This window comes from Phoenix dactylifera, chromosome 13 (genome assembly GCF_009389715.1).
Source record: "Phoenix dactylifera cultivar Barhee BC4 chromosome 13, palm_55x_up_171113_PBpolish2nd_filt_p, whole genome shotgun sequence".
Lineage (NCBI taxonomy): Eukaryota > Viridiplantae > Streptophyta > Magnoliopsida > Arecales > Arecaceae > Phoenix > Phoenix dactylifera.
This window is the reverse complement of record NC_052404.1, coordinates 10,339,172-10,357,576: the sequence shown is the minus strand read 5'-3', so window position 1 is coordinate 10,357,576 and position 18,405 is coordinate 10,339,172. Positions and strand designations below refer to the sequence as shown.

The window sequence follows — 18,405 nt, the reverse complement described above, 5'->3', positions numbered from 1 at the left end:
TCATGAAAGCAATTTGATTTGTTACAATGGTTTAATGTTTCTATTTTCTATAATAATTTCATGCACAACATGTTCTCAAACTTGACATCGTGTAAATCCTAAGCCATATAAAAATGTTCTATCACTTTGCGTCATTAAGAGCATTTTTATGACAAGAAGTTAGAATCTATTTACTGTTGTAGAAGAAACCATGTATGTCTCATTTTGTTTATTAAGCTTGGCCGAAAGAGAATTGTGCTTTTAAAATCTTTCAAAAAGAGCAGTATGATTTGCAACGGTAACCATGTACACAAAAAACATACACAGAAATCCTGTACATTATATTCTGTCCATTCAAAACAAAATCCTGCACACAAAAAGGCCCTTCTCTCAGTTCTAACTTGCAAAATGGGTACATATTATGTACATAGATGAATAGGTGCATCATCTATAAATACAGTGATGTGTACATATTCTAACTGATTCTAGCTCCCTCAAATATATATTTGGCCTCTTGTTTGGTGCTACACAATAACGTACTCAAAGGGAAGCTACCATGGATGCAACCTCTCCATTTTGTCATAAATACAGTGAGAGGGTTAGCCAGAATTGGCCTACCGCTTCTCACACAACTGTTCACTGACCGCATGCTCAGTCCTGTCCATTGCCTTCTTTGCTAGTTCGTAACCAGCAAAATTCATTGCCCCAAGTGGTGCGATCCAGAAGAACCTGGGAACAGCTCCCTTGAAAAGACCAAGGAGTCCTTCTTCATCGAGAATGGTGAAGGCCACCATCTGCATCGAAACCGGCAAGCCCTGAGGAGCAGTCATCGTTCTTGTCTTCATAACATCAAAAGGGGTGGTGACAACCGCAGCAATCCCACCAGATAATGCTCCCACCGTGATGGTCTCCCAAGGCTCCAGATCCCTCCTAAGAAAGTTCCGGACAGCCTTCAAGTAAAAATCAGATAACTATTCATACAGATATTTTCTTCAAGTCAAAAGAAAGAAAGAAAGAAATGAAAATGTATTTACACAATGGGTCCTATATGAAGCTGTATCATGCAGTTTACTAACTTCCAAAGCATTCACTATAAATATAATTTTCAGCATCACTTCTTACTATAATGTTGAAGGTTGTAATAACATGTTACGATGGAACTAACAATCTTGCTGCATGACTGTAGAATTTTATGCAAGGTGTGTGTCTAAGGCAAAGAAGAAACCAGGAATTACCCTTACGTTAAAACCTCTCTTGTCATAGATTACTGCATACATTAGATAGGTGCATGAGAGAGGTGCTTTTGGGGTGGGTGATCGCTGCATACCTTAGATACTTGACTGATGAACTTTCTAAAGTCGCAATAAGTGTCAAGTGTTGTATAGATCAATCTATTGAGCAGAAAAAGGGGTCGATACCCCTGAGCGGTAGAGTTGGTAAAAGAGAGAACAATAGCATCAGAAATGAATTCATCTAGAGGAGCACAAAAAATTCGCTGTTGAAGATATTATAGTTGAGAATCACATGAGTTAGCATGGACATTTGAAATAGATATCCAGAGGTATTGGGCAGGAAGAGCAACTAAGATTTTGTCCAAGGGCGAACAAATGAGAGACATAAGAAAAATCAGCAGATGGAGGTAATGTGGTTCTTAATAGGAATGGATGAGGAATTATTATAAAGTCAAAAGCATATAGGCAACTTAAAATTGACATATACAGGTGAAAGACTTTCTGGTTGTTTGGTATAATCTATCTTTTCCATTAAGCTCCAGTTCTCTGCAATCTTCTATCTTTTCCATTAGGGTCCAGGAAGTCTAATGAGAACCGGATCACCACTAATCTGATCATCAATACAAAAACAAGGTATGTGAGACATGATTAAAAGGCAACTGTCTTGAACCAAAATGCAGTTACAAAACAAGTACTTGCATACCCTTCTAGTATATCAAGGGATTGCATCCTACCATTATCCAGACATGAAGCTACCTTTTTCCCTTCTGCATAGAGACTCATGCCAGCAACATAGAAGGGAACTTCTCGACAAAGTGTGGCACCAGTGCCACGAAAGAAACCTTGGATACCATCTCGGTGCATAGTACCCACAATTGCCTCTCCCATGCTGTCAAAGATGCCTGCTTGTAGTCGCTGCTTTAGTACCTCGCATGGAATCCGTACCGCTGTTCCCAGGACTGTACTGCAGAAGGATGCCAAAGATTGAACCTAAAAACATATAGGATCTCAGTATATTGCATCTGCATCAGTCGATTCTTTTACAAAGATTTTAGGATGTGTTTCCCATAACATAGCACTTTGAAAATTCATTTTCTAAACCAAAACAAATAAATCACCGTACATAAGAACACATGGAAAATGCCTCAGAAAAGCACAGACAGGCCTGCCAATATCTAAAGAATGGTAGCATATGAGGGAATAGTGCAGAAGTCACTGACAAACTTCCCCATCCCACTTTTTCTTTTTCATCACTGTTTCTAGCTTCATGATATGCTTGCTGCTTATTTTCAGTATTTCACATACAGGTTGCCACAGCAGTTTCTCATGCACGACAATGTTACGTTGATCCATTCTCTCATTTATCCACATAATAATTTTTTTTGAGGCAACTACTTTCATTTTACCAACACATCTTACAACAAACCCCTATATGCCCTAGTATAAGTTAAATAGCAACTGTAGAACATTCAACAAAAAGATAATAATGTGAATCTTGGATACAGATTCATGATCTGGGTATATGTCCCTAGATGCAAGGACAGAACCAGTAGCGGATGTTGATGCAACGCAGTCCAAAAAATTCAAGGTTTACAGTAAAGAAGCAACAAACTCATTATATTTTGATAAAAATTTCCAAAGCAAAAACTAATGTAGATGATTTAATAGAGGACAGTTGAAAGTTGAAGATTGTGGGGTATAATCCAACATAATTATTAGGGTAATGAGTTAGGAACATAGAAACACAATCTTTTACCTGAATCTCTGGAAGTGTAGGGGAAATATTTGTCAATACAAGCTTGCTTGCTTCAAATATACCAGTCCGCAATCCATGGCTGTTAATAAAGAAAAAAGTTACATAGACTACTGCCAAAAGTTACACAGAGTGCTGGCAGCCTCCAACATATGAGAGTTAAGAGAGAAAAAAACCTTGAAAATTGTCCCAGAATTGCTGGGATGGAACCCCTGTACAAACCCTGAAGCCCAATTTGTGGAAGTTTTGACACTACTTCTGGGAATGACAATGTCGATGCTTGCACACGTGTCTAACCGAGCAACAACCATTAAAGTGGACCCAGTTAGAGCATGTGATCATATATACCAAAAAAATATATGAAATGGGTCTGGAGAACGGTCATAAGACCATAGATATTCAGAATGAAACTAGTATGACGAGCAAAATGGAGCAATTATTATCACAACCTTGTGGTGGAAATGCCTATCAAATGTGTCAATCATTTGTTCTAGCATCACACTGTTAAACAAGAAAAGAAATAAATAAATACGGAAATAAATTACAACTGTTATGAGATAAAGTATCTCAACAATTATTGGATAAATTCAAAAAGATTTTACTACAGTAACATATATTGGAGGATCACGCTACTGCATATCATGCCTGAAACCAAAGATTAGGTGCATTGTTTGAAGAGATAATTTTGATGAAAAGCATTGACCGTGTACGTGGAGAACTGAAATTGGTGTTGGCTGATACATGCCATATCTGAAACATGAAAACATAAAAATATATAAATGTATAATTCTAAGCAGGGTTTAAAAAAATTGTGTAGAATTTTTCCAACAGGCCTTTCAACCTAACATTACTCCTCCCATGTACAAATAGTACCTACTGATCCAACAACAAATGTGTATGCTTCAAAAGTTAAAAATCCGTATCTACAAGGTTATGGTAATGAAATGGATAAAACAAAGACAAACATACACTCAACCTTCCTTCGGATTATCCCAAATTAAAAAGAAAACAAGACAAACTTTAACCGAAGAGATGATACCATCCTGTTATTTTCAAACATTACACTAGCCCAGTAAAATATCATACCATGGGTTGAATGACTATGCTGGATGCAACTCAGATTAAAGTCCATGTTTAAAACTGCATGATAATTGACTTGGTCAATCAGTCCATTCTGTAACTTCTTTTTCACTCATTTTTCCATTTTAAGAGGTGGCTAACATTCACAGAGTTGAACAAGAAGTATATGTAAGGCCATGAGCTAATTCACATGCACAAAGCAAGGAAGCAAAAGGGAAAAAGGGTGGGAGGGAGGGAGGGAGAGAGAGAGAGTTGCCTTCATTGTATCAAGAGGATGCATCACAGAAGTAGAAAGTGCACATGCAAGGCCTCCCGCCAATGCAGATTTGAGAACACCCCCTGCAGCTATTTCCACAGGTGGAGAAACAGAAACAACTGTGGCTGCTTCAAACCAGATATTCCTGTATGTAATTTGATGCAGAACACCATACTCAAAGGGCAAACCAATTATAAAATCTGGCATTTAAAAGACAATTTCCAGCAGATAATGTGTGCAAAAAAGATTAAAGTCTTGACTTGCATTTCTTGATGGCTACCATACTACATTTCTAGTAATAAACTAATGATCCTTATAAAGATAAGACAACTCTCGTGGTAGAAATTTTAGCTTCCAATAAGCATAATCTTATTAATTAGAATGCAATCTAGATCTTTACAGAATTACTCAACAACAAATTTGTTAGTCTGATTTATCCTGCATGCATCAGAATTAACAAGATTCAATGGTTAAATAGAAGCAATTATGAACTGAAGGAAAATATTTTCTGTACCACAAAGAAGGGTAGTGAACAACCAATCTCCTACATAATTTACGTCAGCAATGCATCATTATTTTCGATTCAGTATCAAGTGGGGAGAGAAAAGATTTGCAGCTAAATTATTGACTGTTGAAGTTGCGAGAACGTGGCCTTGCAGGAGAAAGAATAGTTAGAATCCTGCCGAGGCTTGTTAGATCACACCTGGAGTGTGGAAGTTGGGGATTTCACATATTTATTATATATGAACATTTACCGTGCCAAGGTGATTATAAGCAGTATAAAAAAGATTAACCCAGTCAACATGAAGAAACTCCTCAAAGGTGACAACTCATGGGATGGCGGTAAAGTCTCGGCCATTTATTTCTTGTGATAAAATTTACTTCAATTTAGCAGAATTTTGTTATTTTTCACAAGTCCATCTGCTCAAGCTACTTGTTACATTATGGAAAAGTATATATCTAATATATGGAAAAGGTGAGATTACAACCTTTAGTGTGTGAGGCCATGCTTAATTATGAGATCTGCTTCAGCAATTTACATCATTACCTGTACAATAGAAATTGGGACAGCCATTTCTCACTTTTGTAGATAACTTAGACAAATTATCCTCAAAACCTCGGTTCAAAATTCAAATTAGCTAGAGTTATTCTTCACTCACAAAATATTTTCTACTCATTTCTTTACAGAAAACATAAAAGTTTAGATTTCTCCTTCCCTAGTAGTGTGAAGACCTGGCTAAAGCTGGTGAGTAAATTAGTATGACCCATAGGATGGTGGTGGAGACTATGTCATTCGTAATCTTTCTTGAAAACTTACTCATGCACAACAAAATTTAAAGTCCAATTACCAGAATCTATCTTTTGTCTGCAAGACATCTTTTTCAATGTTTCTTTTCTCTCAGACTAACATTTTTCCTAGACCCTGAACCCTTGCCAAATCAGCAAAAAATTGTCATCTAGTCCGTGTAATATATGATATGTTCCTGTACATGTTGATTCAGTGTCTTTACATATCGACAAAAGTTTCGCCCCAAAGAAAAGGTGAACCATAAATATTCAAAAATGGATACATTCAGATATCATGAATGCAGCCCACATGGTTGGTTTGGGACAGTTCAACCAATTTGCATCTTTGTAGCCGTGCATGCATCTGTGTGCATCAGCATGTCTCTCTGTGTGTGTGAGAGTATTCTGATTGTAAAAATTGATGTAAATGAATGTCTTTAGCAAAGGAATCTAGAAATTGGTAGGTCCTACCTTTTGACACTAACAAGGAGGGCCAAAGAAAGAAAGGAAGGAAGGCACATGTCAAATCTGGAGAAGTTACAGATTACGTGTATTGTGGTCTATCATTCAGATAAAAAATTTATATTGAACACAAAAGATTTGAGTCAAAAGTTTTCCTGAAAATTGGGCCGATCAGAAATGGGAAAACATGCAAAGGGAGATATTATATATGGGAACTTATATTGACATACCGAGGATCATCTTCAAGGCGCTCAGAAGGAAGAAGCAGCATGAAATTCCGAAAATGGCTATAAGAAATAGATCCTCTAGCATCTGCATTCAGATAACGCATCATAGCAATAGCATTATCTTCATTTGCAGGAAGGCCAGCATTTTTCAGTGATGCCAAGATCTGATGTCTTTGAAGTGTTCCAGACTTGCTCAAACACAGAGTTGTATAAGCTCGAAGCATAGTTGGCTCCTTCTGCTCCATCAAGGATAAAAATTGTTTCCACCCAATTGATTTTGAAAATAAATGTTTTCTAGCGCGGCACAAAAATTCTCGAGCATACTTCCTTGGTAGTCTTCTCTTCTTCATAGCAATTTCAAGGTCTTCAAGTGTTACCTGGCCATCTCCATCACTATCCAGCTCCTCAAAAAATCGCCTTCCTGTAGCAATTTTTAAGAAATTAATCATATGCAATCATGCAACTGTCACAAAATTTAGAAGGCATGCTATTTCAAAACCACCTGAATGAGGTAACAAGCAAAACTGAATATGAGGCAATTGAGTATGCTGACTGTTTGTGAATCAAAATCTGTAAATCGTTTATGTCAACAATATCCAAGAAATTTCCAAAATCTGGGTAACATGGAGACATCATGGATTGATGAAGTTACAGAGCATCAAGTAAACAAAAAGTTGCATTCTATGTTATTAATAATACCAGTTGACATGAGAAACCAACTTTTCTTCTGGATAACTTCATTGCATTAGATGACTTCGAAAGATGCGTTGTCCAATACTCTGTTATAATTTGATCAATTTTTTGCACTTTTATCCTCAGCTGGCATGAGAAACCTAGGTTTTCTTCTGGATAACTTCATTACATTAGCTGACTTCAGAAGATGGGTTATCCATTACTCTGTTTCAGTTTGATCAATATTTTGGAATTTTTATCCTTCTAAGATTTCCTTCATAATGTATTTTCACAAGAATGCAGTTGGCATAGATGACCTTATGAAATAGTCTAGGTCCTGAATATCAAAAACCACTTTAAGGAAGATGGCCTTAGGTCGGCCAATTTGATTGCAAAGGCAAGCACCACAATTTTTTCTCATACCTTTTTATCGTTCGCTCATTTATATCTCATTAGCAGCTTCATAAAATCCGCCTTCCTTAATGTCAGTTGTATAAATTCCTTAATCTCAGTTATATAAATTCCCAAATGCTCTATCAAATTCTTTCTTCGAGAAATGGTACCAAAAACAATTACATTTTCCTCAAATTATTATTCCTTTGGCTTAAGCAAGAAAACAATATATGTCGATGCAAAGATATCTGTCTTCCTTTGACTAAAGTTATTGTTTAACAATTACTATGGTTAATCACAAGTTGGTCAAAATGGTATGAAAGATAACTAATACCTTCTGCTTCTGTATAACGGAAGAAATCCTGAACAGAGAATAGTTTCTTCTTATCAGGATGCTCTTTCGAGGACCGTCTCAACTGTGGGATTAACTCAACCAGCTCTGTAAAGGAAACAGCTGAAAGTGTGGATCGCAACTGCTCGACATTTGACAACGGTATGTTTAAGAACCCACTTGCGAGCTTCTGTGGTGAAATACTACCTGGCCCTTTCCTACTGCCATTGGAGGCTTGGAACTCGCACTCGTCCTTTGCAGAAGCTACACCCACCAAAGCACCTCCTCCTACCCTGGCAATCCCTATATTTGCAAGGAAAAGATCCACATCTGCTTTCTTCCCTTTAAAACACCTAAGGAACTCCAGATGATCAAATCTAGAAGGATCACTACGACTGGAAACCAGCGATTCATGACAGCAGTTTGTATTGATTTTCTTGCACATTTGATCGAACATCGGAAGGTTTCGTGCGAGATTATCAACCACATAGCCGCAAAGCAGTTCCATCGACAAGAAATCTTCTTTCTTGGAAGCCACAACAATCGGACACTTATCTCCCTTTTGCTGCGATCCTTTCAATTCAAGAACTAGAGAGGGGGATTCGGGGGGCATGCCTGCTACCTCCTGACCGTGGTGCTTCTCGGAACGCTTGTTGGAAGACTTGAAGGGGGCCGGAATGGCCTGGACGAAGCCATGGACCAACAAGGACCAGGCAGCCCCGAGTTGCAAGTAATTTTCGCATTGCCCATCCATCGCCTTCTTCTTATCCGATGGCTCGAGATCGAAGTCTCCAGGAAAGGATTTTATCGGATTCGTGACTGATAAGGACCACGGTCTCCTCGTTTCATCGGCCTCCGGGGTCCGTTTCTTGTCTCCGGAATCGAACTCGAGATCCTTGGAGGCACGCCGGAGGCCGGATTCCAACGAGCCGAGAGCATCCCTCACGGAATTAAGGAAAGGGCGGGGGTCGTAGACCATCACTTAGAAGGCGCCCAGCGTTTTACCGGCCCGATAGGAAGAAAACAGAGAGCCGGCAGCCGTGGCCGGAGGTTTACACTTCACGCGGCTCTCGCGCACCTCCGAAAGGCAAAAAGAGAGGTGGCAAGTGAATGGAGGCGGGCTTTTGGGCGGTGGGTTTTATTCCGCTTTCCTTTCTGAGACCAAAAAAAAAGAAGAAAAAAGAAAAGAAAGACAAAGAAATAGTTGGATAACGCAGAGATTTAGCTGACGCGAGCGTCGAGTAGGCCGGGGCCCACACACTCAAAAATAGTAATATAAAAAGCGTAAAACTAAATAGACATGGCAGTGGGAACCCACGGCCGCACCCGCTGTGACAGGCGCCTGGGGAACGTGGGGTAAGGGGCTGGGGTTCTATCGTTGGGGTTGAAATAAGGATTCACATTTTTTCGCACGAATCAAACGTTCCATTGGATCGCTCGACACCTGCGCTAAGAGCTGCACAGATAAATAAATAAAATAATTTAAAATACTTTGGTATTTGTGAAAAGGGCTATCTAATGATTCCCATTGCGAGAAAAGATTTTTTTTTTTTTTTTTTTTTGCGCAAAAGATACAATCCGAATTCGAGTAAGGTTGGCATGGTTGGACCAGGAGCGCAATAGGGTGAGACACGGATGCGACGCGCACACCAATTCTCGAAATCAAATTTGGTGGTGGTGGTATTTTTCTAATCGTTGGATTTGATAGGTGTGGTGCATGAAACTAGAGAGATGGTAGAGAAAAGAATTTGGATGTATGATGCGAAGATTTCGATGGGGACTGAATAGAGAGAAGATGGGATTCTTTGTGTTCTATTATTAGATATTTTATTTGCTGTTTTTGATAATATACTTATACTTGTTTGATTTAATTTATCTTATTTATTGAGGGAAAAAAAAAAGAAAAAAAAAGGGAGAAGACGGTAGGATCCCGCGATCTCCTGTTTAGCTTATGGAACGTTATAGAAGCTAACATAAATGGATTAGTCCCTGGGTGCCTTGATGCGATTTATTAGATGGACGGTGGCTGCGGTGCTAAAACTTTTGCACCTCGCTTTCTGAAGCGAAAACTCCAGAAGACGCCTGGCGATTCACTATTGACGCTCGGATATGAACTGATTTGTAAAAGCGGACTATGTGAGGGAGACTCGACTACAGTGATTCGCTGAATTCAAAGCGGACATATCCGACTAGATTTGCATCCTCTTGTCTATAATATCTGCTATCTTGTAGGAGAGCCGGACTCCTTTCGAGCTACGTATGTCTTTCAGGAGGTGACCAGTACGGCGGACTGGAAGAGTTTGGAGTGAGTGCCGGTGGCAGTAGAACATGTTTTGTTTTGTAATTATTCTGGACATACTCACGGCTGATATAGTGCGACGCCGGTATACAAAAAAAAAAAAAAAAAAAAAAAAAAGAGCTTATTATATTCGTTGCAAAGCAGCCCTACTAAATAACTAAGTTCATGTTCTGCCTCATAATGAAACACCTAGAACAATCTCAACTCTAGATTTTTCTAAAAATAATTTTATTAAAAATTGAAAAAACCATGCTTTGAAGTTTAAGTATGTCCATGCATGGTCATCTAGAGTGACTTACAGTTGCTTGGCCTAACCCAAATTTATTACAACGATCCGAGAGTAATAGCTCTAAAATAAAATTCAATGGACATCCAAGCCGAATCCAGTGTCCATGGAATTATATCTGGATCATCCAAGTCAAGCCCACCTCCCAATTCTGCATGGGCCAATCTTCAAGATAAATCTGTTTGTGCACTTGTTACTTGAACATCCTAAGAATTTCCTCAAGAGTAATTTTGATGTTAGTGTTCTGAATAGAAATAATTGGGGTAGAGCTGGCTCTGTTATAAAAAGGATAAGTGGAGCTTTAGTTGCGGCTAGTGGAGTTAATTGATTGATACTACAGTTTCTAGAATAAAACTTAGTGCCGCATGAGAAGGCATGTCATATGCTATAAGAATTCTAAATGTAACTCACATTATCCTTGAAGGAAATTCTTTGACGACCATTAGATGGTTATCTAGGTCAGCTTCTTCTAATATTGGTTCTCATCCACTTCAACATAGATTGTTAGAAAATGAAGGTAACGTTTATAGAGAGGCAAATAACGTTTTAGATTGGACAACGACTTACATAGCTAATCACACTGAATTTACTCTATGGATTATTTTATCGGATGTTTTTACCAAATTTTTTAATATTTTATTTTTTAATTCCTATAGTTGTATTCATTCTAGATTAGCTTAATGATTCCAATTAAAAAAAAAAAAAAAAAAAAAAAGCCATTCAAGGGCCCCAAGATTAGTACTAATCAATTTTTGTTTTTTTCCGGGACTCTTTGCCATTTGCCAGCTTATCCATATTTCCTTCTTTTCTAAAAAGGTACATGCCGCAGCGTGCTTGAACATTTGAATATGTGCTAAATATGTCAACTTACAAAAGCCATGTGTTTTTTTGGCTAGCATTAGCTGGCTCGCACGGAAGAAATGTACGCAGAGAGGCAGTTGCTTGGAGCTACCTGGACGAGCAGGTGCAAATTTTGGACTCTGGAGCCTGGATTGAGAAAAAGTAACCGTTATCGTGGCTTTTGACCCTTTTTATCGCCTCTGGAAGTGGAAATTGGCGATCATGGTAACAGTTGACGAGCTGAGGGCCGGCCTGATCTGGATGCTCCCTTATACTACAGCATAAAATAATCTATTCCGAATTTCATTTTCTTCTTTAGAAACTAAATAAATAATTTTTAACTAGAGGAAGTCCAAATCGAATTCTCTAGCCAGGGCAAGTTTGGACGGATGCGAACTTTGTTTTATACATGTAAATCATAAAATATCAATCGAACAGCTCTACAGTATTGATTGTGATATCTAAAATTGCAGTTGCAAAATTATCCTAATAAATTACTTTCAGAATTAGAAATGCAAATAGGCCGGTAAACCATAGCTTAACCTAGTCCTGAGTTAATATGACCCAATCCGATAGCATCCTACGCACGCTAAATGAGGTGTATATCTATGTGGTACCTCAAAATCTAAAGCTACATCATGGTATATAAACATCCACTGGAAATCATGCATGTCCCCATCTTCTTTGCATTCTTGAGCCTCAATCTTTCAGGTGGCAGCATGGTCCCATTCATTGGAGCCTTCGGCAGGACACTACTGTTGGATCCTTAAAAATCCAAAATATCCGCTTACTCAATGCCGATAGCAAGGTCTGGCCATATAGGCCTACATGGAATAGTTGCTTGCTATCATATTAAAATTTGGATGCCCGGAAGGCAGGATTTGGTTGTATACTTGTATGGTGTTTTGTCAATAAATTCTCTACTATTTAATCCTTCGAACATTTAGTCGACCCTACGCCATCTATGTTCCCTCTCAACCATGATATCTCTTATGTGCCGTATTTTTGATCTTAGACCTTAGCTCAATCTTATCCTTGGGAGCAACCTCTACGAATAATTCGTTCAATTTCAAGATTATCAATCAATAGACCTATGTATCTCTTGGAAATTTTGGTGAGGGGAGGTTATGGCGAAGTTGTACTTGTGTACAAGAAAGGAGTGAAAGAGTTGTTCTTCATCAGAGAGCAAGTTTTCCCACAAGCTTATTGCGAAGTTGTACATGTAGCGGCTCGTGATAATTTCAACTTTCAATGCAGACATTGATCAGCACCTTATTGTGATTTCATAGTCTAATTTCAAATATCTTTCCTTTCTTTGATTCGCAATGTCCCACGAAGGTCCCTGCTCTAAATATGCTCTGACTCAAGGACAAGGTGCCCATAATTACAATTTTCACAAACCATTAAGGAGTTGTCTCGTTAGCTAACATTTAGGTAAAGATGATATGATTCTGGTAGCACAGTAGGATCTAACATTAAATCTGATGTCAAGCTATCCAGTATACACAGCATTGATTTTTTCATTCAAAGGTGCAAAACATATTAAGCTAAATTGACCTACTTGTCCTGTAATGTGAGACATACACAAATATATTTTACCTAAATAATTTTGGTGGGGTAAGTAATTATAGCATTAGAGGAATATAAGTACATTAGCTAAAGTCTCTGGGTTAGAGAAGTTTGTGGGTTTGTGTTGGAATTCTATTGTTAATGTAAAGAAAAGAAACTTAGAAAGCAGAAATATATGGGAATTGGCATGAGTAATTACATTGGTGGCAACCCGAGTGGCCCACCAAATCATACATTAGGGTCAAAAATTGGATCTGCTTTAATATCTATTTGGGTTGGATTTGAGTTATACTTGATTTCAGCACAACCCGACTAGGCCAGATTGGATTAAGGTCTAAAATTAAAATCTAAACATGAAATCGAATCAGGTTGCTGTTAAACATATCCTTGTTTGACTTGACCCAATTGTAATAATACTCTGACAATGCAGAGCATTGCAATTACTATTATAGCTTAAGTTTCCCACCAGAAACTTACTAGGTTGATATTTTCTCGTCCTTTGAGAAGTGTCGGTGGTTCAATGATGAGTGGCATCAATCCTTGTTTTGATCTCCAATTAAGCAAACTTATGCTCGATCTGCCCAGTTTATATGGCTTACATTTGGATGCAAGTGGTAGATTTGCATACCTATAAAAAAAAAGCTAAAAATTTTGATTCTAGCTTAGAATGGAACTTACGCGAACTTAATAAAGCCAACCTTAAATAGGATAAATGAGGTGTGCCTATGTTGGTTGCAAATTATGCTTATCTTGCTTTGAGATGTACGCCTACTAGCATGTGATTTGCATTGGCTAGAAGTAAATATTAATGTAAATCTCGATGCTACACTCGCCCATCTGATATCTACTTACTAGACTAAAAAAAAATTTTTTGAGCGCACAACCAACTCGATTTCTTACGTTTCTAATCTGAGAACTGATCCATTGAACTTGGGGGTAAATGATGCACCGAACAAGAATTTGGAGTTTATCAAAACTATGTGCACCTTAACCTATTTAGTGGGGAAAAAAAAGCATGCATTAGTTGCTCAAGTGGCTAGGTGGTGGGGACTTGTCAACTCGTATGAAGGCATACCATTTATGAAATATTTTTCCTCACAAACACATATCAGTGGGTCCCATGAATATGGTGCTCATAGAAATTGACCTTGCCAACCACAAGTGAACCGGGGCTTGCTTAATTCAGCGGTACAGTGCATTCTAGGTGGTGGGTTCCAATCCCAAACAAAAAAAGAATGGCTGTTCCCCTCTCTGCTTGCCTTAATAATAACTTCAAGAGATGACTTGGTGATTGGTAAAAAAAAAAGTTGAAGTGCCAAGCCACCTTAAAGCAAAGGCATCCTCTCACCTAATGATTGGTATATACCAAACCGAGCCGTTGGCTCCCGCCTTCTTTTAACAATCCGATTTCACCTTCCTTCCAACTCAGCCAAGTATAAAATCTCTACCCTTTGCCCTCTCCCACCTCCACTGCTCTCTCTCTCTCTCTCTCTTCTCTTCTCTTCTCTTCCTTCTATTATTTTTTCCCCACTCTCCGTTGTTTTTTTTTTTGTGTGTGTGTGTGGGTGTGTTGGTTTCTTCTTCTCAGAAAAAAAAAATGGGCAACTTCGATCGATCCAAGAAGAGGATCCAGGTATGGAAGAAGGCCCTGCTCCACTTCTCCCTCTGCTTCGTGATGGGCTTCTTCACCGGCTTCGCCCCCCCGAGCACCGCCTCCCTTTTCTCCGGCGAGCTCGTCTCCTACCAACACATAAAGAACTTGGGCATCTCGGCCAACCCCGTCAAGGGCTCGGAGAAGCCAGTCGAGCCTGCGGGCCTCAACCGAAGCCTCATGGCCGAGATCTCGACGGAAAACCAGACCGCCACCAAAGACCTCACCGAGGCAGATCCCAAGGAAGGAGGCGTTGACCCGGAGTCAACTCGTCGAAAACTTCTCATCGTCATCACCACGACTCGGTCCAACGACCGGTTCCGAGAGGCTTTCCTGACGAGGTTGGCTCAGACCTTGAGGTTGGTCCCTCCGCCGCTCCTCTGGATCGTCGTGGAGGCTCACGGCGATGCTCCCAAGACCGCCGAGATGCTGCGGAAGACCGGAATCATGTACAGGCATTTGACTTTCGAGGAGAATTTCACCGACCCCGAGGCAGAGGATCATCACCAGAGGAATGTGGCGTTGAGTCACATCGAGCACCATCGACTCACCGGACTTGTGCACTTCGCCGGAATCTCCAACATCTACGACCTCCAACTTTTTGAGCAGATCAGAGGGATCGAGTATGGCCAACTTCTGCTTCTTCTCTTTTGCCCCTTCTTTACTTCAATTGGACTTTCTTTATGAACAACTAATTAAAGTCTGACATCTCATAATTTACTTCGCCTATTAATCATGAGGCACACCTTTGCATCAGCGTAGGGGCTTTTTCTTTCTAAATTATGGACTATTTTAGAAATGAAGAATTTTTTATGCAGATGCATATTCAATTAGGCACTGCAGAGCATCAACCATTTTATTGTTTATCATGAATTTGAAAGTCATCTTTAATCTGGAATTTAGAAGAACGATATGCGTTCATTCTCACATCTTTTTCCCAGTTTCCTCCTCATAAGTTCTGCATCTCTTCGCTTTCGTATGGATTTATTTGGTTATAACAGACACCAGCAATTCTGATCTAATAGACTCTCTACTTCATATAACTCATCTTTTCTATAATTACCATTTCTTTAAATAAAGTCTTGGGTAGCTTTTGCCTCTCTTAGTATCAAAAAAAAGTTCTGCATCTCTAACAACTGAATTAGAGGTTGCTTGGGATTCTAGTCATTTATTCTAATGAACTGAATCAGAAGGAAGGTTAATGTAAATACTATATTTTGTTAAACCAAAAAACGCTTTACTTTCATCTCTCTGTAATTAAAAAAATAAAAGAAAAGAAGAAGAGAGAGAAAGGCTTTATTTATATAGACAAGAGAATTATATACTGAAACTTGGAACAGAACCCATTCTTGACCACCATGTCTCTTGCTTCTTTGATGCTTCCTTCTCTCCGTCTCTTGCTTCTATTCCCATCCTTGGTTCGTAAAGTCTTCTCATTTGTGCTGCGGGCGCATGCTCCAAAAGAAGTTTGGGTAACCAAGCCAAGAGAGCCCAAACAGTAGAAAAGGTCCTTTCGTTATAAGAGCTGACCTTTTGATACAACTCCATTACCAGCCAACACCACCACGTGAAGAAGTCGCCTTCCAACGCGTCTTTGTTTGAAGAAATTACTTTTTTTCTTTGACAGGCTTCATACGCCCAAGCCCTTCCTGCCAACCTCCCACCAACTTTTCTTGTTTCTTTCTTATGCTGTCCCACTTGCTTCTTAATACTTCTCATATAATCTAAGGGAAGAAGCTGTACATTCCCCTTCCGTCAGCGAAATAATCGGGAGATCATTCAAACTCTTATTCTAACGGTAGAAACTTAAATGACTTGGACCTCACATAATGGCATTGCTCGCTGTACATGCTCTGCTAATCTGCAAGCTTGTCTGCTACTTGGATTCCAAAGTATTATTCTAAAGCCTGAGACTGATACGTTTGCTTTGTTATTAACTCTCTAAAATAATGATGCGACCGGATAATTGATGTGATGTATACTTTGATGGAAACAAATGCAGGGTTTTCGGGACATGGCCAGTGGCGATGGTGTCGGCAAACAGGAAGAGGGTAATGGTGGAAGGACCTTCTTGTAGGTCATCAAAGGTTGTGGGGCCGCCCATGGAGGACTCGAGCTATGGCACTACAAATGATGGGACTAATACTGATCCGAACAGTGTTGGGATAGCCTCAAAAGCAGCGAGGATTAACATCTCAGGCTTTGCATTCAATAGTTCAATACTGTGGGATCCCGAGCGATGGGGTCGTCCAACCTCCGTACCCGACACATCACAGGTTAGCCACTAATGCTTGTTGTTGTATAATTAGTAATTGATAGCGAAGTAAAAAGCTTCATTTCTTTGGCCACACTTAACTATCTGCATCCTAATTATGAACTTTAGTAATCTTGGCTCAGTTAGTTTAAGAAGTACAATAATAAAAGTGACATGAAGAACACGGAGGCTTACCTGCTCTGTCGTAGAAAGTGGTTATCTGTTTCTTTTATTGAAGAAGAAATTTCTCCAATTTGTTATAAAAGTGTAAAAATATTACAGTAATGATTTATTAAAAAAGAATATGAGAGCGATCAGAATTGGAGAATGAAAGAGCTTTGTGGCTTTGAGATGATTTAACTGAACAAAAGTCATGCTACAAAGAAAAGAAATGAGAGTTTTTATATAAAATAGAAGCTGAGAAAGTGGTGGGTTGTTGAGTCGGTGGTTTGTCACTGAATTTTTTTTTTTTTTTGCTTTGATGAAAAGGGAGGGAGACCACCTTACCTTTCATTAATGTAATAAAAGAGTGCAAGAAGAGAGAGGACAAAAGCTGGGTAAATCCCATGTCTAAGAAAAGTCTCTGTGATTCAAAATTAGAATTCAAAACACCTCCTATACAAATCATAGAACGCATTCAAATTTAAATGATTGCATCAGTCTATCTAAAAGATTGCTTAAGTAATTAGTTGAAAGTTACTTAATCTCCTGGTTGTAATTACTTGAATGTTGAATCAGTCTACTTGAATCTCCTTCATACTTCAGGTACCTTCTATTCTAACTGACTAATTGTTCCACATTCCGTTGTCCATACTTGACCGACACAGAGAAAAATGCATTCCAACAGTGCCTCTGAAAGCAATATCTCAAGTCCAAGAAGTTGATCTTTTACTTGCCATAAAAAAAAAGTTTATTTTTTTTTTATATATAATCCAACCAATTTAGTCCATATCACTCCAGCTAATTCATAGCCCAAAGGACCCATGACCTAATTCAATCATTCTTTTCTGCAATCAACATCACCCCATTGGCTCCCACCATGTGGCCGAGCACCAACAAAAGAGACCCTTGATTAGGACTAGCTTGTACCTTAATCGACTAAGAAGCTTTTCCCACCCACCACTAATTTTTCTTACAAAATGCTGACCGCTTATATATTTTTCAGGACTCCTTCAAGTTTGTCCAAGAGGTGATTGTAGAGGACGAGAGCAAGCTGAAATGTATTCCTCCTGAGAGCTCCAAGATCATGCTGTGGCACCTCCACATACCAAGAGTCATCCCTCTCCTGTTCCGCCAGAACCAAAACAGGAGGTAGAAACAGAGAGAAAGAGAATCCAAAGAGGGGTTGTATTATAGGCGAAGAGTCTGCTGTTAAATCTCTAATTTTTCTGTTCCTTTTGGTGGGGGAATCCGTCATCTCCCATGCAATATTATTTATTATTCGCATTCTTTCACTCTTATTGCTGCTTTCTATAATGGAGTTAGTTGCTGGGCTCCTGTGAAGTGGCAATAAAGCTATACTTAAAAACAATGTGGAAAGGTACCCAATAAAAATAAAAAGACAATGAGGAAAGACAAGGGAATTGTCGCTCACCACTGGCTCCCAAATTTTCTACTAAGGCTGTAGCAGAGTGCAGGCGCTTCCAAGGGACCCAACTCAAATAAGGCATAAAGGCTAGCATTTGGAGGCCGGAGTTTGGGGCTGGCCAGCTAGTTCAGTGTATGAAATCTTATGGGAGATTGATCTTGACAGGCAGAAATAGAAAGGGTTGGGTTGGGTAATGACTTGTCCAGGAGTAGGCCAAAGTGACTTGCCCAGAAAGTGTTTTTTTTT

General features: G+C 39.1%; 2 protein-coding genes across 5 annotated transcripts; one reads left to right on the top strand and one right to left on the bottom strand.

Annotated features, from left to right (window-relative positions):
* Window positions 1-299: 299 nt before the first annotated feature.
* On the bottom strand, window positions 300-8,805 carry LOC103706654 (calcium-binding mitochondrial carrier protein SCaMC-1-B-like). 4 transcript variants are annotated; one of them, XM_008790831.4, is made up of 7 exons: window positions 7,676-8,804; window positions 6,280-6,697; window positions 4,301-4,445; window positions 3,141-3,256; window positions 2,968-3,046; window positions 1,968-2,201; window positions 300-909 (listed from the first exon to the last, which is right to left on the bottom strand). In XM_008790831.4, exons 1-7 carry the CDS (start codon window positions 8,649-8,651, stop codon window positions 829-831), a joined length of 2,049 nt encoding a protein of 682 aa, XP_008789053.1. In that variant the 5' UTR covers window positions 8,652-8,804; the 3' UTR covers window positions 300-828. The 4 variants fall into 4 exon arrangements, with proteins under 4 accessions (XP_008789053.1, XP_008789051.2, XP_026660300.2 ...); XM_008790829.4 differs by having other exon boundaries at window positions 300-929; window positions 7,676-8,799; XM_026804499.2 differs by having other exon boundaries at window positions 506-929; window positions 1,946-2,201.
* Window positions 8,806-14,128: 5,323 nt separating this feature from the next.
* On the top strand, window positions 14,129-18,031 carry LOC103706655 (beta-1,4-xylosyltransferase IRX9-like). Its single transcript, XM_008790833.4, has 3 exons — window positions 14,129-14,940; window positions 16,320-16,593; window positions 17,737-18,031. Exons 1-3 carry the CDS (start codon window positions 14,264-14,266, stop codon window positions 17,884-17,886), a joined length of 1,101 nt encoding a protein of 366 aa, XP_008789055.2. The 5' UTR covers window positions 14,129-14,263; the 3' UTR covers window positions 17,887-18,031.
* The last annotated feature ends 374 nt before the right edge of the window (window positions 18,032-18,405 follow it).

Coding starts and splice junctions, on each gene's coding strand:
- LOC103706654 (XM_008790829.4), bottom strand. CDS start 8,651: ATGGTCTACGACCCCCGCCCTTTCCTTAATTCCGTGAGGGATGCTCTC. Junction 6,698..7,675: donor CCGTTATACAGAAGCAGAAG/GTATTAGTTATC, acceptor AAATTGCTACAG/GAAGGCGATTTTTTGAGGAG. Junction 2,202..2,967: donor CTACACTTCCAGAGATTCAG/GTAAAAGATTGT, acceptor ATATGTTTTTAG/GTTCAATCTTTGGCATCCTT.
- LOC103706655 (XM_008790833.4), top strand. CDS start 14,264: ATGGGCAACTTCGATCGATCCAAGAAGAGGATCCAGGTATGGAAGAAG. Junction 14,941..16,319: donor GAGCAGATCAGAGGGATCGA/GTATGGCCAACT, acceptor AAACAAATGCAG/GGTTTTCGGGACATGGCCAG. Junction 16,594..17,736: donor CCGTACCCGACACATCACAG/GTTAGCCACTAA, acceptor TATATTTTTCAG/GACTCCTTCAAGTTTGTCCA.